Consider the following 25,725-nt stretch of genomic DNA (forward strand, 5'->3'; position numbering starts at 1 on the left):
AGACTTTTCCTTTGTAGCAGTTGCAAAAGAGAGGAGAGACAGAAAGAGAAATAGAGAGGGAATGGGAAGAATGGGGTAAGAGAAAGGGAGATCAGAAAAAGAAAAAAAAATTATCTTTTGGTTATTTCTTTATGGATTGTTCTTTGATTTTTTTATATTGTGCTTACCTAAAAAGTTAAACTATACCCCCTTTTTGAATGCTGTAATTTTGGAAACAAAGTGATAAATATTGGTGGGAAATAAGAAAAAAAAAGTTGCTTCAAGCTCTTTCTCATTCTACATTATCTATCTCTGTGATGGGCTCTGGCATTAAGTCTCTGGTCTCAAGGGCCTTCCTTAATTTTTGGCTAAGCTTTGAAAGATGAGGGTAATGGTATTGGTCAGCTGAAATTCAGATAAATGTTTTGAAAACAATAGAAATATCTTAATTTGTACCTAAAAAGTTAAAACTCAAGCGATAAGCCTGATAAATCATTTCTTAAATGTCAGTTGCTCATTGAAATTGTGAAACTTACTGGGACCATTCCTATATTTGTACTTATCTGTGTGAGTAAAATTAAGAATTACAAGGAGGGAGTAGCATTTCTCTTCATATCTTTCAATGTTAACCAAGTTAGAAAAAATAGTAAAAGTATATATGTACCCTCAGTCATGTCTGACTCTTTGTGGCCTCATGGACTGTAGCACGTGAGGCTCCTCTGCCCATTGAATTTTCCAGACAAGAATACTGGTGTGGGTTGCCATTCCATTCTCCAGGGGATCCTCCAGACTCAAGGATCGAACCCACGACTCTTGAGTCTCCTGTGTTGGCAGGCAGATTGTTTACCATTAGCACCACCTGCTGTTCTGTGCTGAATAGCTTCAGTCATGTCCTGCTCTTTGCAACCCTATGGACCATAGCCCATAGTCAGGACCATATGTACCTGCAGTCAGCTCCTTTGGACCATATGAACCATAGTCAACCATATGGACCGTTGTAAGGCTCCTGTGTTCATGGGATTCTTCAGGCAAGAATACTGGAGTAGGTTGCTATGTCCTCTTCTGGGGATCTTCCAGACCCAGGGATTGAACCCACATCTCTTTGTCTCCTCTTTATATCTCCTGCATTGGCAAGCAGGTTCTTAACCATTAGCACCACCTGGGAAACCCCAAAAGTATATATGGTGGTATTCAAATGTGACATATACATAGTACATAGATATGAATGTAATGGCATTTAAGATTATAAGTTCCCAGGAGGCACAAACCAACATTAACTTTCTGTGACCAATGTTTAATATTGAATGTATTTATACACCAAATCCAAGCTCCTCCATGACAAAAGTTGGGAGAAGTGACATTGAGTTTTTTTAGCAATGACAAGAGACATATTTTCCAGATACGTGGTTATGTATTTCCTTTCCCACTTGTGATCACAGTCCCATCAGGTTGCCCTTCCAGGGATTCTGCTTCTCCTCCAGTGATGGATGTGATCCAGTCTGTGTAGGCAGAAATTCTGGTGAAGACTGTTGGTGCGGCAGGATGGCAGTTACTGCTGCCCCAGCTCACAATACCGATGAGCTTGTACTGTCCACCCTCGCCACACTGCAGTGGTCCTCCAGAATCTCCCTGCAACCAGCAAAAAGAGAAGTTCATTCTCCTGACTGCATGATCCATGGGGGACGCTAACACCCAACTGCAGGGGATGATCAGACAAGAGTGTAAGTCACTCTCCCATCACAACAGCTTAAGGAACTAGGGCCACTGAGCTCGTTGGCTGATGTTACAGATCTCTGATTCAGACTGGAATTTATATTTTCAAAGCAATGCTGAAAGAAACGTAAATTCATTTTATGCTGACCATAGACTACCATGCAGGAATGTGTCTAATAAATATAAATGAACAAATGATGGCTTTGAGTTACACAAAAGTATTTTTATATTTTCAGTGCTACTGGAAATAGGTAGTTTGAGCTACCTAATTCAGCTATGACATCAAACCATAAGAAATCATCATTTTTTTGCAGGTCAAAGATAGCTGAAAATCATCAGTTTCACATAGTTCAACCTAGCAATGGAACAAGTAATTCCTTTTGAAAACGAAATCTATGCAAATATCAAATTAGCAATTGCAGTACATCAACTTAGCAATGGACTTATTCCTCTCATTTTTCCCTTTAAAACTGCCATACATTTGTACCTCTCTCTGGTCAGCAAACAAACATTCAGGAGATAATACTGAAATGAACCTCCTGCCCTCATGAATACAGGCCTTAATTACCATACAGGAGGATGATCCGGAAGCCCCTCCACATATATTAGTGTTTTTAATTTCCAGTCCCCAGTAGCTTCGACAAGATATACTACTGATCAGAGGTACCTGTGCCTGCTGCACAGTTTTAGGAAATTCATCTTCTAGTAGAAAAGAAATAAAAATACATAAGCAAACGCTATTAAAGGATAAAACAAAATTAGCCTTACATATACACAGACTCGAAGGGGTAAATCCCACTCATTCTCCTCTCTCAGCACTTCAATGATGCCATTAGGTGACTTGTAAAAAACTAATCATTCCACAGTGGTTTATATAACAGAAACAACAAACAACATTTTATGTGCATTCTTTTGTCATTAGTATAGTCCTCAAAAGATATAAAAATGATACCACCTTATGAAAAAAAAGACAAAATTTACACCCAAATCAGTTTTTGATAAAGCATACGACATAATTCATTTTTCACATATGAAGTCTATACTCTATTTCATTGGTTTGCCATCTTTTCATTCTTTTGATTCGACTTCTGCTGAGCAGGACATTCTGTTTAAGTGCTGACACTGACTGGAAACTGAAAACTGAAATTACATTCTAACTAACTCTTTACTTTGTTGGATATTTGTAACTAGTTAATTCATTTGGAAAATAGAGTGTAGGTGAGACCAGAGACACGGGTTTGATTTTTATATGGACTAGAATATTTTTATATAATCTTTCCACCCATTTACCTTTAAAATAAAATTGAAGTATAGTTGATTTACAACATTATGATAGCTTCTGGTATACAGAAAAGTGATTCAGACATATATATATATTATATCTATAATTATATATAATATATAATTATATATTGTATATAATATATTAATATAATATATAATATAATTATATATAAGTATATAATTCTTATATATAATATATAATTCTTATATAATATATATTCTTATATATATAAGAATATATAATACATATAATATAATTCTTATATAATATATATTAATAATATATATTATATATTATTATATATAATATACAAACATATATTATATAATATATAATATATAATTCTTATATAATATATATAATATATTATATATAATTCTTATGTATATAAGAATATGAAAAAGAACATATATATACATTATATATATATGTTCTTTTTCATATTCTTTTCTGTTATGATTTATTACAGGATATTGAATTTGGTTCCCTGTGCTACACAACAAGACCTTGTTGTTTGTCCATCCTATATATAATAGCTCGCATCTTCTAGTCTCAAACTCCCAATCCAACCCTCCCCTGCCCCTCCTCTTCCTTTTTTTTTTTTTTTACCATGTTCCAGGACATTTATTGTTTCATTCAAGCAAAAAATAGCAACAACAAAAACAATAAAAATCACATGGATCAACCTGTAGTCAGAGTCAGCACCTGATTAAATGTACAATAATCCATTCTCATTCTGCATTATTTTTAGACTTATAGCCAAATTTGGCTTCTAGCAAATAAGTTAAAAAGTGTTATTCACAAGAAGATGCAATATGCCCTAATTTTGCCAATTTATACCAACAGAAAGCTGGAGAACACGTATGAGGCCTGATTTGAGACCTATTAGATCTAGATGGCAGCAATATAATTGAGAGTAAACCAAATGTGTTTATTAGAGTGCTCCAAAATAAGATTCTGAATATTTTTGAGTCACTAAAAATGGCTCCAATAGGGGAGAACCCAGGCAGCAAAGCAGAAACAGTACCTGAAGTAGAGGGGCCTGTGGTGTAAAGGTGGGGCCAAGGAGGAACAGGCAGTTTCCTGCCACCTGCTCAGGGACACCCTCACTTAAGGCTGCACCCAACAGGACCAGCAGGGACACTGGTGGCTACTGGAGTGTAGAAACCCAGACCAATACTGCCCCTCGTACATCAAGAGCCTGCAGTCCCTCAGCTGGGTACTCTTGTCCCAGCTGCACTTGGAGAAGAGTGGAGATTCATCTGAGTGTATCATTGCTCCCATGCAAGGGGGGCTTTTACTGACTTGGTTTAAAGAAGCTGATTCTTCCAAGCTGCAATTCAACACCACCAGCTGAAGACACCATAATGGAGAAACTGTCCTTTAAGATGTTTCTGGGAAAGGAAAGATGCTGTGTTGTTTTAGCAGATGGATTCTCCAAGTGGCAGCAATGTCAGGGAACACCCAGAGGCAGCCCTACTTCTTCTTATTCCCCCAAATCAAACCAGAAAAGTCAGAGAGAGAGAGAGTGCTCTAGACAGCCCTGAGAACTAGGAGGAAGTGTGGGACAACTGGAGGCCACTAACAATGGCCAGGATCTTTGGCTGCTGGGAGCCCCCAGAGGAAAGAGACAGCCTGTGTTCCAAAACCATTATCACAGGAGATTCCTTCAAAGGCTTAAATGACATCCCCCAACATGATGCCTGCCACATTAGATGGACAGGAGGCAGTCTCTAAGTGACTGGACTTTGATAAGAATTTGGGTTCTTTGGTAAGTTCATGAAGTTTCATGAGCTTTAGTAAGCTCATGGAAGTTCTGAAGTTAACTCACACTCCAGAGAACACTACCATCCGCCATGGTGAATAACTCCTGAAAGAACACTCCTGAGTGTCTGCTTCCTGTTGACTTACTGCTCAAAAAGGAGCTCAAGGCAAGTGACAGCAGCCAGAAGATGCTACAGTGGCTGGCCACAGTCACCCAAGAAGGAAGACCCAAAAACACCCCAAAAGGCAGAGTCAGATGTGCCCCAGGTGTCCAGGCAATTCCTGCAAAAAAGTCTATTCCCCCCCAAGGAAGGCAGTGCAGGGCTTCTGGAGTGATGGCGGAAGTGGGAGGAGGAGGAGACTTTTGGCAAGCCTTCCTCTTCCTTAGCAACCAAAAGTCTGTTCTCTATGTATGAGTCTGTTTTTGTCTCATAGTAAGTTCATCTGTGTTACATTTTAGATCCTACATATAAGTAATATCATATCTACACACTTACCTTTTATATCACCCTATCATTTCAGAAAACTGCCTGACAGCTTTAAGAACAGGCACATAGACATCTTCAAGTATGGGTTTTTACAATAGCAATATCTACACTATTGTGAAAACAAACTGTGTGTGTATATGTCTGTGTGGGCACTCACAGTGCAACTGGGGAGTAAATACACACAAATATTTATTGTGTAATAACATCACTAGATAGTTACCAGCACAAGTTTTTACAAGTATCAATGAACTAGAATCAATGAACTTGTGTTAATAAATATGATGGACTAAAACTCAAGCAGTCACCTTTAGATCTATTATGAAAAAAAGTTTTTCTACTATCATTCCTATGAAAAATACAGAAAAATTGAAAATGAATAAACAGTATACTCAGACTTCACATATAATTGTTTGGATTCTAATTTTAGAAGAGGTAATAAATATACTTACTATGAGGTTCAGTTATTCCCCATCCGGCAGTCAAACATTTGGAAAGTAAATTTATTTTATCATCTTTCCCTGGCAAACAGATTGTAGATACAAACTCTCCTAATAAAAAGGATGAGAAAGAAAAAGACAAATATAAATTAGTCTATAAGATTCATATTAACATTGTCTATATTGTTTGCTCTTCAGTGATAGCTCTAGAAATGTTTACTTTGACCTGACACTATCCTCTGTAACCCTATAGTTTAATAAATAAAGTCTTCCAGAAGCTTTCATCTATTAGTTACTCAGAGGGGAGCATCCCAATCAATGTACATGATAACATTTTGCTCCAAGTATTTCCATAACCTCCTAGGAAAACAGAAACACACATCCTGCACTGAGATGTGGGGCTTCTCATCCATAACCATTTTAAAAAATGCATTTGTTTTTTTAACCTGTGTGCCTTGAGCACATCACCATGCTGATCTGAGATGACAATGGAGAAGGATAAAACTGTCTTCCTTTTTCAACTATATTACATGAAAAATGGGGAAGAATATATTTGTAGCAATTTAAACTTTTGAAGTATTTTTACAGCAAATATCTATCTTCACAGTTGCATTATAAAATATATTGATATATTACACATTCACTTTTTTTTCTTATCACCAAAATTTGTATATATATAAATACTGTGGGTTTCTGTCTCTGTGTGTATATATGCTACACACACACACACACAGACACACAGACACAGACAGACAGACAGACAGACAGACAGACAGACACACACACACACACACACACACACACACACACACACACACAGAATGCAGTGCTCTTGTGTTTGTTTTCCCTTTCCCCAGGCTGTTTCACTTCATTTTTGTCTGGGCTTTTACATACTTAAGTGCTTCAGCATACCTGCTATCATAGGCCATTAATTTCAATGATATGTTCTTTATTTTTACTGCTCTCGTAACAAAATTACATAAAACTCTTTGTAACTTGTCTACTCTTTTCCTACTCATCTCTCTACACATGTAGCAAATCTTATGTTATACTGGCTTCATAGATGATTATTGCTCTGTCATAATCTCCTCCCAAATTTCCTTGAGCTAAAACATTTTCCCTCTACCAACATATTTTTCCCATCAATAGTTTTTTTCTTATCCTGATACTCTTCATTGACTCAATTATGCTTATATTATTTATATCATTGCATATAGATCTACTACATCATTCTTTTAACAGCACACAGTATTCAGATAATGAATGTACTGCAATTTATTAAATCCCATTGGCAAATTATTTAGACTTTAATTTTTTCCTTTATAAACTGCATCAAGTTTTCCAGATCACATATCTGTGCATCAGTGCCAGTATTCCTGGATAGTTGAGTTGCTAGACCACAAGGCCTGCACTTCAAAAATTGTCAGATATTGCCAAATTGCAGGATGGGGCTGGGGAGATATATTGACTTGTACTCTACATAAAGCTGTGTTTATAATGGAAAAATATGCCAAGAATCTGGAAAACATTTATGCCCCAAATCCAGTATTTCTACATCTGAAAAATTTATTTTAAGGCAATAGACCTAGAAAAATGTACATATAAAGACAGTCAATCCAGCATTATTTAAGTAAAAAAAGGAAACAACCTTTACATGAATGTTCATGGAAGCTTTATTTGTAACATCTAAAATCTAGAAACCATCAAGATGTTCTTCAACAAATGAATGGTTAAATAGGTATGAGTGGTTAAACATTCATACCATGAACACTGAAGTGAAGTGAAGTGGCTCAGTTGTGTCCGACTCTTTGCGACCCCATGGACTGTAGCCTATCAGGCTCCTGCGTCCATGGAATTTTCCAGGCAAGAGTGCTGGAGTGGATTGCCATTTCCTTCTCCAGGGGATCTTCCCGACCCAGGAATCGAACCCAGGTCTCCTGCATTGCAGGCAGATGCTTTACCGTCTGAGCCAGAACATTACTCAGCTATTAAAAGCAATGCACTGTTGATACACGCAACAACATGAATGAAGTTCCAGGGTGTTAATGCTAAGTGAAAAAAATCAATCACAAAAGTTTACATACTATAAGATTCCATTTATATAATATCCTTGAACTGACAAATTATGGAAACAGAATAGATCCATGACTGACAGAAATCTGGGTGGGGAGGGTAGAGTAGGGAGGAAGGAGATGAGTGTAGCTATAAAGAGGCAATAGTATCGATCTTCATGGAGATAGAAATGTTTTGTAACTCAATTGTATAAATGTCAAATGCTGCAAGTTGTTACCACTGGTGAAAACCAACGTAAAAAGTACTTTGGTGTCTCTGTATTATTCCTTATAACTGCATGTGAATCTACAATTCTCTCAGCATTGACAGTTTAACTAAAAATAAAATTTAAAAGCAGGGTAGGGAGAAAAAATAAGTCATAGTCAAGGTTAAGAAGCACTGCTCTGAGTGCTGTCACTGACTCAGTTATAAAAGCATAAAAAGCAAATGATTTGGGGTTTGTAGAATGGATGCACTGAAATGATATAAAAAGTGAGGTCTATAGCCAGAAACAGAGGAGAGAGTTGGAGCAGAGCAGGAAAAGTGTCCAGAGCCCTGTGATTTCATGAAAAAGCTTGAATGTGTGGGTGGGGACTATCCATGGATCTTAGTTACATTTCCCCCAATACATCTTCCACCTAAGAAGGTAGGTGGGTTAATTGCCATTCCCCGTCTACAAATGATAAAGCTGAAGTTCACAGAACTTACATAAACTGCCCAAGACCACATGACTATTTCGTGACAATGTGAGGATTAACAATTTCACATTTTTGCTTAGCTTCGGCTTATGTAAAAATTTTTAAAAAGCAATATCTTACTAAGTTATAAGTGAAGTGAAGTGAAGTCGCTCAGTCGTGTCCGACTCTTTGCGACCCCATGGACTGTAGCCTACCAGGCTCCTCAGTCCATGGGATTTTCCAGGCAAGAATACTGGAACGGGTTGCCATTTCCTTCTCCAGGGGATCTTCCCAACCCAGGGATCAAACCCAGGTCTCTCGAATTGTAGCCAGATGGTTTACCATCTGAGCTACAGACCTGGGTTCACTAAGTTCTAAAGGAACAGAAAATTGAACATCTCATAGTTCAAACTGACGTTCTCTTAGTGTTTGAATTAATCTCTGAGAACATAGTCTCAAAAATATATATATAGGACAAAGTTAAAAACGTACTTCTTTCTTTTTTTTTTTAGGTCACACTGTGCAGCATGCAGGATCTTTGTTCCCCAACTAGAGATCAACCTGTGCTCAAACACTGAGAACACAGTCATAATCACTGGACTGCTAGGAAAGTCCCTAAAACATATTTCTTTGAAATATTCTCTAGACCCCCATCAATTAAATACACATAAAAGTAAAATGTTTACACAGATACTTCAGCTTTTAGAGAAAGGAAGTTAAGTTAGTATAAAAGAACATTTAAAAGTAATTATTTAATTCATGACTCAGGGAACTCAAACCAGGGCTTTGTTACAAAACAGAGGGGTGGGAAGGGGTGGGAGGTGAGAAGGGAGGTTAAAGAGGGAGGGAACACATGTATACCTATGGCTGACTCATGTTGATGTATGGTAGAGGCCAACACAATATTGTGAAGCAATTTTCCTTCAATTAAAAATAAAAAAGTTTGGGGGAAGAAAAGTACATATAGCACTTCTAAGCAAGATAAAAGATAAAAACTGTATGGCAAAGGTTCAAAATGGAAAAAAGTTATTTATACTGACCTAGTTCAACAGGTTTTTCCAGATGCAGCAAAGACAGGTCATCGTTGGGAGGAAATTGTGTGAAGCTGGGGTGAATGTACACAGCTTTCACAGGAATCAAATCACTATTTCTTATATTCCCCAGGTAACTTCTTCCTATTACCAGGTAGTCTGTGACAGTACTTGTCACAAGAAAAGGGAGTGAGGAAATAGATTCCACTTTTAATTAGGCCATCATTTCTCAGAATTACTAAAAATATATTCTTTAACATTTCTAATCCACATTAAAATCCTGATTATCTTGAATTCTTAGGAAACAAAGGTTTCGTATTAATTCAGCCCTTGAGAAAAATTTTAAAGTGTCTACTTCCTTGTCTTCATGTCAGATAAAACAATTCAGTATCTTTTATTACAATTAACATTCATGCTGCCTCAAGATAATAATCATATGTATTATAATCATAATATTATGCATTATATGATGTATTTATGTAATGGTCACTGAAACTATTCTGAAAATTATATTTACTCCCTAATACAGTGCTTCTCAAAGAAATGTCTAGGGACCACATGCATTAAGTGTAGCACAGGTATTAAAAGTGCAGAATTCCAAACAGAACTCATCAACTCAAAATTCAGAATTAATACTCTAAGATTCCATTTACAGCAAACTCCCCAGGTAATTTTAAGCACATGAAAGTCTGAAACTGTGTTAATAAGTAAGTCTTCTTATGATTTATCTGTATCAAAAGGAAGAGTTGGGGGATAGTATAGAAATTGAGTTTTTAGTTCACTGAAGGCTCATGATAACCACATTATTTGATTAGATGCTTTTATTGTAAAGCCAATTTCAGAGACGTTGAAAATGTTGTATCTACTTGTTCAGCTATGGGACACTGTGCAACAGTATCGGCTGTCAGGCTACTTCTGGGAGATAATACTAAAAAGGTTAAGCTAAGACTCCTCTGAGGGAGTTTTCAGATATCTTTGTATCATATTAAAATCAAAAGTAAGATAAAATCAAAGAAAACAAATGTTCCTTTTTTAAAGGACATTCCTTGAAATTCTTTTAAACTTTACAGATTTATTTTGGGACTGGGTATGATCATCAGACAATCCATAGGCGAGTAAGGAGAAAAGGAAGCCGTGTATAAGCAACCCCTGGGCTCTAGGCTCCATGCTGAGAAACTGATGCAAAAATGTGAGATCTCCATTTTTATGGTTGGAAGGGAGGGTGTTGTTAGTTACTTACTAATTAAATTATACCTAGAAGCAGAAAGCTGCTCTTAGAATTAAAAGCTATTAGTAGTAATTTTATTAGTGAAGCACAGAAAGTTTCATCAACCTAATACATTCATTCATTTGCAAATCGGGGACTGTATCAGTGGGAGCTGGTGCTTACTGTTTTTCATGATGTGGGGAGAGAAGGAACACACCCACCATGGGCCCTCAAATAGCTCCTTATCAGCACCTACCCCATCCCAGAACCGCCTCCCCCCCAACCCAGGCACACACCTGAAGTTACAGTGTGCTGCTGTCAGGACCCACTGCCTCCCAATCAGAGCACCTCCACAGTAGTGACGTCCTTGGTGCTGCAGACTGACCAGCCAGGGCCACAATGTCACAGCGGCTGCATGGCCACCAACCACCCTGGGCTCCCCAACCTCTGCAGGCAAGGTATCTGTATTTCTCTCAAACCCTTCAGTGAGAAATGGGTCAACAAATGGAACGCCACATGAGTCTTGAGCTGGCTGTCTTCTGGTATTGTTTTCTACTGTAAGCCCTTCGAAAAAAACGACAGCAAAACATTAGATAGCAATACTTATGAATATCTATTTAAATCTCAGAAGGCATTTACTCCTTTTGTCAGTTCAAAGCTAGCATTATTTGCAAGAGATGAGACTCATCTTTTCTTCCAATGCTTTTAAATGAGCAAAAATCGACAGTTTACTAAGGTATTAATATACACACCATGTTAATATACTCATATTAATACACATATCTTTAGATGAATTGGAACATAAATCAATTTTTTTAAAAAGAAATAAAGATGTTGCATTTAATCATGAAATTAATGGAGACTGTTCTTTCTGTAGCATCATTTGTGTTATCCCAGTACATATATTTAGACACATCAAAATATTTTATGCTCTGTGTATTCAAAATAAGTTGTATATATAAAGGAAAACCATAAGGAAAATTTATAGCAATATGTTTACTCCATTCTCAGATTTAAAAAGAAATTTACCAGAAAGTAACAAGAGACAGTTAAGCATTTCCTTAAATATGAAGAAAACGAAATTTTTCCATAACCATATAATTTTGGAGTGATAGGATATATTCCTAACCCAGGTCTCCTAAGACATACTCACTTGTTAATTCTTTACTTGAGAGTATTTTTTATACCAGAAAGCTATTTAAAAAGTTTATAGCATAGTGGATTTGCACTTGTTTATTCAATACTCAAGTAAAATCATTTCTACTTTCTTTTCAGATATGTATAAAACATGGATTCCCTCTTCCTTTACAAATATGCAAACTCTTCAAAATTAAGACTATCCTGGACTTTAGGGGAAAAAAACCCACAAAAGGTATTTACTAAAACATATTTTTTTATGCATTAAGTTCACTGCATTACTGTATGTTTTTATTGCATTGGTAATCCACATTTTATGTGGTAACTCAGATTTTGGGGCTGTTTGTATACATATATAATAGCAATATTTTATTAGTATTCAACTTTACAAAACTTTAAAAAAGAAATGAGGCTAAATATTTTTACTGTGAGAATAAAGGGTCAGTTTAAAGACAAAGCAATGGAAAAACAAAAGCAATGGACACAGAAGAAGGGTCAATTAGGTGAGCAGGGCTTTAACAATTAAAAATCACATCTATAGGGGCCTTTCTTAGTGGTCCAGTGGTTAAGACTCTGTGCTTCAATTGCAGGGTGCATGGGTTTGGTCCCTGCCTGGGTAGGGAACTAAGATGCCACGTGCCTTGTGGCACAGCCAAAAAAAGAAAAAAATCACACCTATAGGACAATGTGGTTCACTAGTCTAGGGCTCAAATTCAGGACTCTTGGGAGAGCCTGTTCATTTCACTATCCTAAGAAAGATTGTTGTTGCTTAGTTGCTAAGTTGTGTCCAACTCTTTGTGATCCCATGGACTGTAGCCTGCCAGACCCCTCTGTCCATGGGATCTCCAGGCAAGAAATACTGGAGTGGGTTGACATTTCCCTCTCAAGGGGATCTTTCCAACCCAGGGATCAAACCCATGTCTCTTGAGTCTCTGGCATTGGAAGTGGATTCTTTACTACTAGAGCCACCTGGAATCTTAAGATAGAGTGTCATAAAAAGAAAAAAAAAACTTTGCATTAATGTGGATTATTTGAATTTTCCTGCTATTACACTCTAATCAAGAAAATCTCCTAATAACAGATTCATTAGGTTTAGTCTTAAGCACAACTAATGAAACTCTAGCTTAAAGTTAGATAGACTAAGTAGGAAAAAATCAGTACATTTGTTTCTATTTTATGTAAAAAAGTTAATATATCTGAAATATGTTGAGGGCTCTTCGTGGTGGTGAGGAGATAGTTACTTAATAGAAGAGATGTAAACAAAGACATGGAAACACATTGAACTCTCCTCTTGTTTCAGCTTGAAAGGCCCCACAGGATCTTTTAAATAGCAACTCACTGTCTCTCATGTTTATTATGTCTTAATTAAAAACAACATACACAAATAGAGACATGTACACACCCCAATTAACTTTATTACCTCACATGATCTATGTGAACTGCCAAAGTCTCAGTCCTTAAGGAATGGTTTAAAATGAGCTTATCCTGTTTTTAGTATTAGAGTAAAGTGATTGCCATTGATCTCTAAACCAGTGGGCTCCAAGTTCTGTTTTAAGGCATATATGGTACCTGCTTTAGTAGATATTTTAAAACAATTACTTACCATTAATAGGCAGTTGGGTCCCAATATTGCTTTTCTGTGATGGCTTCTGAGTCATATCTTCCAAAATCAGTTTAAAACCTCTTTCTCCCACAGACTCATCAGTTTTCAAACTCACAGTTAGGTAAGCACCACTGGATATCCAGACAAATTCTTTCTTGGAGCCACATAAATGAGCTGCAATGTGAAGTATAAGTGTAATTACATGGGTAAAAGAGGGAGGAGAGGGGGGACATTAAATTCCAAATAAATCTTGACAAGAATGATTATCAATAATGTAAAATGAAGATTCTGAGGGTGAAATTCATGATTTGATTGAGACAATAAAAGGGCATAGATTTTAAAAGATCAAAGGGAAAAGACTGGGCTAGCAATTGATATGGAAGCAATATACAATTTGTGTGGCAATCTTTGATTATAAGGATGGTTAAAGAAGCATTTCAATGAAGATAAATGGACAGAGAAATGGAAGTTATGAGATACCATTACGGACCAAATGTTGGTGTGCCCCCCAAATTCATATGTGAAAATCCTAATCCCCAGTGTGATGCTACTAGGAGGTGTGGCCTTTGGGGGTGACCTGGTCATGAGGGTGGAGCCTTATAAACCCTTATAAAAGAGAACCCAGAGAGCTCTCTAGACCCTTTATTTGTCTTATGGGGAAATAGCAAGAAGACAGCTATGAACCAGGAGGCAAACCCTCACCAGACAGCAAATCTTGAACTTCTAGTCTTCATAACTGTGAGAAATACATACTTGTTATTTAAGCTACCCAAACGATGGCATTTTTATTATAGTAGCTAAAACTAAGACATGTAGTCTGCCCAAATACAGACTAATGATGATCCTTTCCTAATATAGAAACACAAAAGTTGTCACAAACATTGTCCTGATAAGTGACAAGACATTTGCTGTAATTTATCTGTACAAGCTGTAACTGAGATTCTCTCAGACTAAATGATACACTGTTGATTTGTCTTAAAGATAATGTTTTTTGAGGAATCTGGGAAAGAGAGATGGGGAATAGGAGAAAGTTAATCTCTACATCATTTTTATCCTTGAAGAATCTGGTGAACTGGATGTCGTGGGTAGCTTTGGCGAGGCACCATGTCAAATGAAGGCAATCTGTGTAAAGTCAGCTAACACTCTGGAAGTTTTAACATAATGGAAATGGGAAAATGTTATTCTGCTTTTCAAAAAGGAGATTGAGGGTTGGCAGAGGGGGAAGGGTAGGAGACAGAGAAAAACAAAGAGGCTAAAGGGTTTGCAAAATCTTATATCAGTGAAGTAGTGTAGCTTAGTCCTTACAGGCTCGGATTCCAAAGTCAAACTGTTAGTCTGGACTAGTTCTATTAGCTATGTGGCCCTAGGCAAGTTATTTAACCTCTCTGCCACAATTTTCTCATCTGTATAATTTAGATTAAAAAAAATACGGGATTATATAAAGTTGTATTTATGAAGCATTATAAACATTTACTAAGTAAAAAAACCTCAGCAAAATTTTATAGAAAATTATTAGGCGGTTTTTGAACACTTTAGGAAGGAATCAGTGGTCATGAGCAACTAGCATGGGATCCTCAACAGGCCATATGAAATTAACCTCATTTAATTTTTGGAAAGAGCTAATTAGATGGTGGCTAAGGGGAATGAGATAAACTTAATGAATTTTGATTTCAGTGGAGCACTTAATAAAGTACCTTACGATGTCCCTGTGAACAGACATAAAGTGTAAGTGGATAATTATATGACTAGGGAGCTTCACAGCTGATTAAATAACCATACAATGTTAACCTGAAGGGAAGATCTGATGGGTATGAAAATATTTCTACCCTTGGTTCTGCCAAGTACAATATTGCTGTTAATGGCTTAGGTAGAAATACAGGTAACACATTTACAAAACGTGTAGATTTGAGATGGGTAGCTGAATGAGAAGTAAAGAACTAGGTTAAATATAGAATCTTAGTGATAATTTAATCTTTCATCTAGCACTGAGTTCCTTCTAAAACAACTTGGACATATGTTAGCTGCATCTGAAGATATTATGTGGAACTTATGAGCATTTATTTTCTCTTTTTAAGCAGTTCTAATTGCTTTACAGTTCTTCCTTATGTTGAATCAAAAGGCATCAGTGTAATCATATGGTTAACGGAGTGGCCAAGGATAGAAATGTTTGAATCAGAGTGCCTGGGCTTTAAAGCAGCTTTCTCTACTTATTAATTATGTTACCAGAGGCAAGTTACTCAACATTTTTGTGTTTCCTTATATTTACAATGAGGATAACACAACCTACCTCCATAGGGCTGTTAAGAAGACTGAGTTATAAGTTCTCAGGACTATGCATGAATAATGGTAAACATTCAACAACTATTAGATATTATTAGGCAGAACAAGTTTTATACATGGCTGAGAATCTATGGAAATTCCATAAATACTTGAAGAGAAGAAATTGTGATCCTTCTGTTTTCTCTCTTCTCTAAAATAAACATTCCCAGGTGTCTGTACCCTTCAGCATCCTGGTCATTATGTTCTATGGATGTGTTCCAAATTGTTAATGTTCCTTAAAGTTGTTGCTTGACCAAAGATGATATTTCATAACCAGTATGTCAGGGGCAACAACCAGACAGACTGGATATTTACAATGAAGACTTGTGAGGCCAAGTTAGTGAATGCCAGCTCAGTGCCAACACTAAATTTAACCATACAAAGGACCTTATCTCTTTTGTCATAATTCTTTACTAACAACACTGCATTGAAATTTTGGAATCATTTGAGACTCTTGAAATTTGATTTCAATCATTCTACTTCCCAAATTACCACTTTTATGTATCCTAATCTATTAGTATTCCCTTGCTGTAATTGATCTCTCCATGACTTCTTGGCCATAATCCCATAAACTATGTATATCCATAAACCTCTAAGAAAGTGAGAGATTTTACTGTAAAGGGAAGCAGAGAAATGGGGCCACAGCAAACTTTCTTGCTCTATTTTTATTTTAATTATGGGTAATAATAGAATATGTTTGAAACTGATGAGAATGATAGAGGAGACTGATGATGTCAGAGCAAGAATAACTAAAGGAAATTTACGAGAAGCTGATAACTCTCAAATCTATGTCTTAAGTCCAAACTTCAGGAGTTCTACTTCTAGCTCCCTCCTGCCAACTCAACCTTAGATGTGTCATGGCATTAAAAATATAACATGACCCAAATAGATCTTTCACCACAAATCCATTTCTCCCCCTAGTATTTCCCATCTCTGTAAATGCCACCACCTCTGAAAACTTTCCACTATAGACTTAGGAGCCATCCTTGATCTGCAGATCTAATTTCACATTTATTCCATCAAGAAAGCCTATCAGTTCTCCAGATCTGTCCATTTTACCTGCATTCCCTTGTTGCCATCCTCTTGCAAGGCAACATTAGTACCTAAACAGTACTAAAAGAACATTCTGCAATGATGGGAAGTTCCATATGAGTGCTGTCCAGTATAGTAATCATTCACTACATGTAGCAGCTGAGCACTTGAAGTGTGGCTAATACTACATTCCATTTCATTCTAAAATTTGAATTTAAATAAGAACATGGGTTAGACAGCATAGGTATAGATTATCATAACTGCCTCATAACTGCAGGTGTAATTCACCCTGACAAGGAGGGAAGGGACAGCGAGAGAGTTTGGGATGGACATGTACACACTGCTATATTTAAAATGGATAACCAACAAGTACCTACTATATAGCACATGGAACTCTGCTCAATGTTATGCAGCCTGGATGGTAAGGGTGTTTGGGGGAGAATGGATACATGTATATGTATGGTTGGACTTCCCTTGTAGCTCAGTCGGTAAAGCATCTGCCTGCAATGCAGGAGACTTGGGTTTGATACCTTGGCCGGGAAGATCTCCTGGAGTACAAAATGGCAACCCATTCCAGTATTCTTGCCTGGAAAATCCCACGGACACAGGAACCTGGCAGGTTACAGTCTACGGGGTCGCAAGAGTCGGACATGACTGAGCGACTAAGCGCATATATATATATGGCTGAGTCCCTTCACTGTTCACTTGAAACTATCACAACATCATTAATATGTTATCCGGCAATACACAAAAAAGTTTTTTTTAATAATTCACTTGTCACTCTAAAATCCATTCCCAATACGGTAGCCACAGCAGCTCTCAAATTAGTTGCTTGTCCAAAACCTTTAATGACCTCCCACTGGATGGGAATAAAGCCCACTCATTACCATAACCTGAGCTGCATGACCTGAGAGCAAAACCTTCATCTTGTATAACCTCACCTCATTCCAGTTCGTCCTCACTCAATCTCTAGCCACTCTGATCTTTGATAGTTCCCCAAGTTACCAAACTATTCCTATATTCGAGGCCTTTTTCTAATGTATTTTTTCATCAAATATTTATTTTCAGGTAGTACTTTAGACTTTGGAGATAAAGCAGTGAACAGGAGACTAAGCTCTGTTATCAGGATATTTTCATTCAGGTGGAGGGAAACAGATTCTAAACAAATAAATATACATGCTGCCAGGTCATGATTAATGCCAAGAAGGAAAAAGTGTAAGAGGATTATTTAGATGATGTGATACAAGAGGGCTTAGATTATATAATATCTGGACAGATACCTGAACAAACTAAGGAAGTGAATCTTGAAGTCACTCTGGGGCCAAGCAAGAATATGCTCAGTTAGTCCAAGGAAGAATAAAGAAGGAGAATGGTAGGAGGTAAGGTCAGACCTGAGATACTAGACACATTTGCACATGCTATCTTGGCCTTGCCTGACTGTTTCCTTGTCATTCTTTGGATCTCAAATGCACCCCTTCAATGAGGCCTTCCATGACCATCTTAACTAAAGCAACTGTGTACACACTATTATTCCATACTGCTGCTGCAACTAATTTCCTTCAAACTATGTTGACATAGGGTTTCCCTGGTAGCTCAGCTGGTAAAGAATCCACCTGCAATGCAGGAGACCCCAGTACGATTCCTGGGTTGTGAAGATCCCCTGGAGAAGGGATAGGCTACCCAATCCAGTATGCCTGGGCTTCCCTGGTGGCTCAGATGGTAAAGAATCCACCTGCAATGCAGGAGACCTGGGTTCAATCCCTGGGATGGGAAGATCCCTTGGAGGAGGGCATGGCAACCCAATCCAGTATTCTTGCCTAAAGAATCCCCATGGACAGAGGAGCCTGGCAGGCTACAGTCCATGGGGTCACAAAGAGTCAGAGATGACTGAGCAACTAAGCACAGCACACATGTTGACAATCAGTAATTATTTGATTATTATTTATTGTTAAATACTATTATTAGTTTTTTTTATTATGTCTTTTCAAAAGAAGGTGGCAATGATCACTTCTGAACTGTTCACCATTGTGTCTTCAAGATGTCTAACACATTAGAAAATGCTCAGTCATGAATTAATCTGATATGTATATTTAATATGGTGTTAACTAGTTACTGATGTCTTACCTTTATGGGGTAAATGAAAGAATGAAGAACAGATGAACCTTAATTTTGCTAATTATTTTCATTAATATATTGTAAAACCATTGCAATGAAACCAATCTGGAGGCTATGTACCATTCCATCTACATTCTCAGAAATAATTAAAAAGTAGCTAAAAACTAATGAATTCTCTTTAGGTGAGAAAATATTTAGTAAGAAAAGATAACTGAGACAAAATAGACAATGTGGATCCATATTTGGGCTAGTTCTTCTCACCAGATGGGAGAATAGCAATAGGGTTCAATGTTCAACAGTTTAACAATGCTTATAAAATTGCATATTTCCCTGAACTAAAATTATTGTAAGTATATAAAATTATATGAAATAAAACTGTGTAAACTAGCAAACAATTGGTAGTGACCTCACTTTCATATAGAATTGTATAAGCTAATTATAGAAATATGAGTTGTCACATTTTTAATGTTTTGACCCATGAATTTTTGATTAATTGGAACTTTTAAAGACAAATAATGTTGTCAGGTTGAAAAATAGTAGAGTGAGAAATAGGAAAGCAGCGTTGACATCCAGAAACTGGTCCAGCACTCACAACTGAACCAGGGTCTCCTGTTAGATACAAACAATCTCACAGGATACCAACATCAGACTGTCTCTGAATCTGTGATGAGACAAAAACAAGGTCATCTGTAACCAATAAAACACCAAACACTGACCTCTGGCTAAAATGAAGACTTGCTACTTCTTTACCAATTACAGTTTTACCCGTACTCCAGTCAAGCCTAGATACCCAATCATAAACTTGCCCCACTTTCTCACCCACTTCCTGCAAGCAATCTAGAGCAAATTTCACTTCCTTAGTGTGTATGTGCTCAGTCATGTCTGACTCTTTGCAACCCCATGGATTGTAGCCCATCAGGCTCCTCTGTCCATGGAATTTCTCAGGCAAGAAAACTGGAGCGACTGAGTTGCCATTTCCTTCTCCAGGGGATCTTCCTGGCCTTCCCAATTGGACCTGCATCTCTTGCACTGGCAGGCAGATTCTTCACCCCTGCACCACCTGGTAAGCCGTTCCACTTCCCTAGAACTTAGGATATGGGCTTAGAATGGGTAATTTTGAAGCAAGTCCACTTCCCTAGACCTTCTCCAAAATTATTCATTCAAAACTCAAATCCTATAAGAAGTTCTTTCTATCATCCTGTTAACACTCCATGGTTTTCAAGGATATGTGTTTTCCTTTTCCACAATAAGTAATGAATCCAACTTGTTCAATTCCAGGTGTGTTCCAAGGGTCTTAGGTTGAAAGGCATTCTGGAAAATTATACCAGATAATTCTGGATCTGATACCACAGATGATTCATATTAATCTTATGGAGAACTAATAGCTTGATATTTTGTGTCTCCACCACCTCTATTCTATTGCTCTAGAATTCTTGGCAGGAACCAAACTCACTGATAAGAAAAAATTTAAGTAGCTTTGGAATTTCAAAGTACATTGCTAAGTCTACTGGTGTTATAAATCCTAGAATATCATAAGAGCAGTTAAGGTCTTTGTAAAAAGATAGCTTCAAACCTCTTCTCCTGTCCTTTGTGATAGGTGGATTGTAATGGCATCCTGGTTGGAAATTAGAGAATGGGATACAATACTGAATTACAAAATCTTTGGAAAAGTTCCCTCTATGAGTCAGTCTCAGGACATTGTCTGACATTCAAACACAGTAGACATCATGTGGTCAATAAATCTCTAAAGATTATTCAAGTTAATTGGCCTTCTTTTTTTCTTTTGTAATTTACCTTGGATCTAAAGAGAGCTACCTTTATCGTGAAGATGAAATCTGAGTAAACAAAATTTCAAAAAGCTGCATAAAAACGCAGTTTAGGCAACAGAAACTCTTCAAATATATGACTTCCTGAGAAAAACAAAATTAGTGTTCTCTCTGATGATAAAATGAGATAGGAATCACTGAAATCAAGAAAAGCTGGAATTAAAGGCGAAGAGCCATTGAGTGTGGTCTTATGCTCATCCCATTGTGTTTAATAGTATTCAGGATTCTGATGAAAGATCTGATGGAAAGTCTCTGACAGTAAATGATATTGCTCCCAAGGCAAACGTAGATCATGTTCACCACGTATATAATTGTATAAATTTTCTTATGAATGCTACTCAATATAGGACATTTAAGAAGGTTCAGTTTACCAAGTAATCTTGATTGTTGATCTGGTCCATCATAAATATTGAAATAATCCCATTCACAGTTCCAAGATTCTTCCATTATAAAACCTTTAATCAATGCCTTCATTTTATTTCCAGACATAGAATAAAAAGTCCAAGTGCAGTTCAGCATATTAGGATAAATGTTAGGATAATTGGGAGATGTGATCTCAAAAGAACTAACTGCAATCAGATCCAATATTGGACACCCTTGAGGCAAAAAGAAAAAAATATTGTATGCAATAGTCAAGGAGCTGAGTTACTACTTTTTGGATCTGGTTTTAATGTCTACAACAGGTCATTAAAACCTTAAACTGCAGTGTACTTCTATTAAGTTATACTACTCTTTCTTTACTTCCATAGCTCCTTATATATGGTGACACAGGGTATAAATGTCTTTTGTTTTTAGAAACTGACCCTTCCCAAAAGAAGACAAAGTTCTTTGACTTTAACTCACAAACTATGAACCACTAAGTCACCCACATATACATTGTGATATAGCTTTGTTGCTTATCTTTAGCACACAATCTTCTAAATCCCTGAGTAAATCACATACTCCTAGAATTCAGCCTATACTAAAAATTAAAATCATTTTATTTGGTAAGGATATTTGGGTCACTCTCAGATAGTTGAAGTCAGGATATTATGGTTCACAAGGGCCAAGAAGCTACCACACCAAGAAGAGAACTGAGGAATTTAATGACATTTTGGATTTACTCCAAATGCTCTAGGCATTATTCAATATAAAATTAATGCCACCCCCAAATTGATTTACTTCATCAATAATCTTGTCATTTTAGTTAACTGTGCAATGGCCCAGCAAAAAGAGAGGGTGAGGGGTATCCAAGCACAATCCAGAGGACATAAAGTATATGGAAAGAATGTTAATGAATAACAGAGTTAAAATAGGGGGATCTCATAAACAAAACATGTATTTCTTACACAGTAATCAGATAAGGTGCTACCTTCTTACTCTCTACTCTCTGATCTGCCCTAGGTCTCCACTATCTCCAAAGTTTGACACTCAGAAAATTAATATAAGTTCATATCACATTATAAAGCAAATAGAATAAGGACACAACACTTAGAAGTCTTTGACGGCAGCCAAAGTATACTTATTCCTAAACAGTGTTTAGCAGAAGGAAATTCCTCACTCTATCTCTATAATATCAGGTAACCAAAGGCAGATCAACAAAGCCAATTCCTTACCTCCTTTATCCTCCTTACCATTAACTTTAATGTTTCCTCTCATGGAACCTAGAATAAGAGAATTCTCAAGGTCAATATATCCTAATTAATGCTTTATATTTTTTATTCTTTTGTTTAAGTGATACACTTACATTGGAGAAAATTTCCAAAAGACAGATTTCAAAAAAGGAAGTCTCCTGTAATCCCATGCTATAAGTAACCAATACTCATATTTTAATGTAAATCCTGCTTTTCCCTAAGCTATAGTACACATTTTTAAAAAACTGTATTTCACTTTACATCATTGTAACTTCCCCCAATTGTGAATATTTTTCCATATGACTACATATTACACACACATTTTAATGGTTTTATATTTCTTACTCACATAGATATTAATATTACAGTTTCCACTGATATATTTGGATTTGTAATCTCATGAGTATGAATGATGAGTCAGACCTTTTAAAAAATATTTATTTATTTATGTATTTGCCTTTGGCTCTGCTGGGTCTTTGTTGCTGCATGGGCTTCTGTCTAGTTGCAGTTCATGGGCTTCTCATTGTGGAGGCTTCTCTTGTTGCAAAGCATGGGCTCTAGGGCTCGGGTTTCAGTGGTTGTGGCCTGTGGGCTCAGTAGTTGTGGCTCCTGGGCTCTAGAGCACAGGCTCAATAGTTGTGGTGTACGGGCTTAGCTGCTCCACACTATGTGGGATCTTCCCAGATCAGGGATCAAACTTGCATCTCCTGCATTGGCAGGCAAATTCTTTATCACTAAGCCACCACGGAAAGCCGAATGAGTCAGATTTTTAACAAACTTCACATACAGGGTGAACCTATAACATTTCTGCTGTTGTTGGAAAAATGTCTGCGCTAAAGGTTGTTTATGTTTATCTGAAAACAGAAATTGAATACGTGTATGAAGTCTGCTTCGCTGACTCCTACTCATTCTTTAGCTCTCAGCCAAAGGGATTTTCATAAGCAAGACAGATGTATTTCTTACTCATTTATTAGGTAAGGAGCTACTATCTTACTGTCTACTCACTAATCTACCCCAGCTAGGATGTCATTTCCTTTATTCAAGCAATTATTGAGCACCATCTATTTGTAGGCATGGTTGTATGATTTGGAGAGAACAGCAGGGGGGCATGCTTGGTATGGCTGAGCAACAGCAGAAAGGCTGGTGTGGCTGGGGTAAATGATCGGAGAGGTAGTCAAGGAGGTAGCCAAGAGCCAGATCATACAGAATCTCATAGGTCACTGTAAGGCCAACTAAGAGTGAGCTGGGAAAACATTGAAAGGTTTTAAGCAGAGGAATAACATGATGTGAATTATTCATTTTAATATGATTACTTTGGAGCCTCCCTGGTGGCTTAGTGGTAAAGGATCCGGCTGCCAATGCAGGAGACAGGTCCCTGGTCTGGGAAGATCCCACATGCTGAGGAGCAACTAAGCCTGTGTGCCACAACTACTGTGCTCTAGAGCCCCAGAGCTTCAATTACTTAGCCCAGATACCGCAACTACTGAAGACCCCTTGCCTAGAGTCTGTGCTCTGCAAAAATAGAAGCCACCGCAGTGAGAAGCCCACACACTACAGACAGAGAGTAGCCCCTACTTGTCACAACCAGAGAAAAGTCCACACATCAAAGAAGACCCAGCACAGTCAAAAAATTAAACAAAATTTTTAAATATTTAAAAAATGATCATTCTGGCTGTTAAGGGTAAAACAGACTAAGCAAAGGCTTGTATCAGAATGTTATGGTGGAATTGTTGAGAGGTAGTTGGTTTCTAGATTAATTTTGCTGCAGGTCCACAGATGAACTCTAAATCTGATGACAGATGTGAGAAGGAAAGTCAAGGATGAACAATATAACAGCTTGAACACTTAATTAGTAAACTGCAGTTCCCATCTACTGAGGTGGGGAAGACCGCTGGGGGAAGAATTTGGAAACAGAGGTAGGAAATCAAGAGTTGCATTTCGGTCATGTTAAATTTGAGATGCTTATTAGATACCCAAATGAAGAGGGAGGCAGTTGGATATATAGTCCTAGAGTTCAAATTAGAAGCTGGAGATATACTTTGAGTGTTGTCTGTGCAAAGAAGGTATTGGGTGAGATTACTTAAGAGTGAGTATAGGTAAAGAAGAAAACAAAGTCAAGGACCAGGTCCCAGCACACCTCAACTTTTAATGGTAGGAAATATGAGGAGCGACCAGCCAAAAGACTCTAAGGAGACCAGTGAAGAAAGAAGAGAGTCAAGTAACAGTGGTTTCCTGGAGGCCATGACAAATGAAATTCTAGAAGGAAGAAGAGGTCATCCATGCCAAATGCAGCTGTTATGACCGAGAAGTAACTGTCAGATCTGAACTTGTGGGGGTCACTGGTATCTTTGGCAAGAACACCATCTGGGGAAGGGTAAGAAAGCAAGCCTTATAGGAATGGATTCAAGAAAAAGTGAAAGGGTAAAATGTGAGGGTGACTAGAAATATGTTTGAAGGTGTTTTGCTATAACAGAACAAAGATTTCCCAGAATTCTATGCCCATCCTTTACCAAACTGAATAAGACCCCTCTGATAAATCTTAATATAGTCATTTTCTCACTCTATATTTTTCTGAGATTATTTGATTAGTTGACTGAAACAAAAATGCAAAACATGAGAGCTGTGAGTTTTGTTTCACTTAGGGTCTTACTGAGGACTATACCCATGAGACAACTGCTCAGTAGCTCTGAACAAGCTGTTCCATAGAGGTAGGGGGGAGAAGCCAGTCTAAGTGTCATTTTGGCTAGGGAGTATGGACAATCAAGCACATGTCTTGAAAGAAGATTACTGCTAGTCACAAGGAACAGAGATCTCAAGCTAATGATTTTAGTGCTTTTACATGAAAATATGAAATTTGGGTTCACTAAAATTCTTCCTGAAATACACATCTAGCTATGTAAGGGGCCTGCTTGTTCAAAGCACAGAGCATCCTGTTATCACTTTAATTTCCTCTCTCTGAAGCACAGAGTGCACTGTCCATCAGCTACTGCAGTGGCTTAATCCTGGTAGAACTGGGTGGTAAGCAACACTCTCTGTCCTTCTCTGTTTACAAAGACTATCTTCCAACTAGACTGTCAGCTCTTCTAGGGTAGGGACAGTCTTGCTCATCACTGAATCCTCAGTGCTTTAAACATGGCCTAGCATAAGTTTAAAACCATTTGCTGATAATCTGAATAATTAAATGCTTAAATGGGAAATTTGATTCTGTTTACGCTAGCCCCTTATGGTACAACTTTCACTTATATAATTTGAACTTGATGCAAATCTTCATTTTCTCCATCCAACATTTCTCACATTACCAGACTAAGAAAGTAAAAATTTTTTGTAGAAATAACTCTCTAATTATATTTCAATTAACATTTTTAATGAGTATGAATTGATAAATCTTAAGGACTAGAGCAACTCTAATGCTTAATTCAGAATTAAGCATGATTGCAAATGTTTTCT

General features: G+C 37.2%; 1 protein-coding gene and 1 pseudogene across 1 annotated transcript in view; one reads left to right on the top strand and one right to left on the bottom strand.

Moving 5' to 3' along the window:
- The first annotated feature begins 1,521 nt into the window (after nucleotides 1–1,521).
- LOC120858007 lies at nucleotides 1,522–5,077 on the top strand (annotated as a pseudogene).
- Nucleotides 5,078–5,522: 445 nt separating this feature from the next.
- Nucleotides 5,523–25,725, bottom strand: part of LOC120858008 (ovochymase-1-like) — a 94,463-nt gene continuing 74,260 nt past the window's right edge. The window contains exons 19-24 of the mRNA XM_040233909.1: nucleotides 22,261–22,308; nucleotides 21,037–21,261; nucleotides 13,374–13,547; nucleotides 10,930–11,197; nucleotides 9,436–9,596; nucleotides 5,523–5,575 (exon numbers count right to left, since the gene is read on the bottom strand). Coding sequence (XP_040089843.1) covers nucleotides 5,523–5,575; nucleotides 9,436–9,596; nucleotides 10,930–11,197; nucleotides 13,374–13,547; nucleotides 21,037–21,261; nucleotides 22,261–22,308 — 929 coding nt within the window. The remainder of the gene's footprint in view (nucleotides 5,576–9,435; nucleotides 9,597–10,929; nucleotides 11,198–13,373; nucleotides 13,548–21,036; nucleotides 21,262–22,260; nucleotides 22,309–25,725) is intronic.

The sequence above is a fragment of the Oryx dammah genome, unplaced genomic scaffold (assembly GCF_014754425.2).
Source record: "Oryx dammah isolate SB20612 unplaced genomic scaffold, SCBI_Odam_1.1 HiC_scaffold_29, whole genome shotgun sequence".
NCBI classification, from domain to species: Eukaryota; Metazoa; Chordata; class Mammalia; order Artiodactyla; family Bovidae; genus Oryx; species Oryx dammah.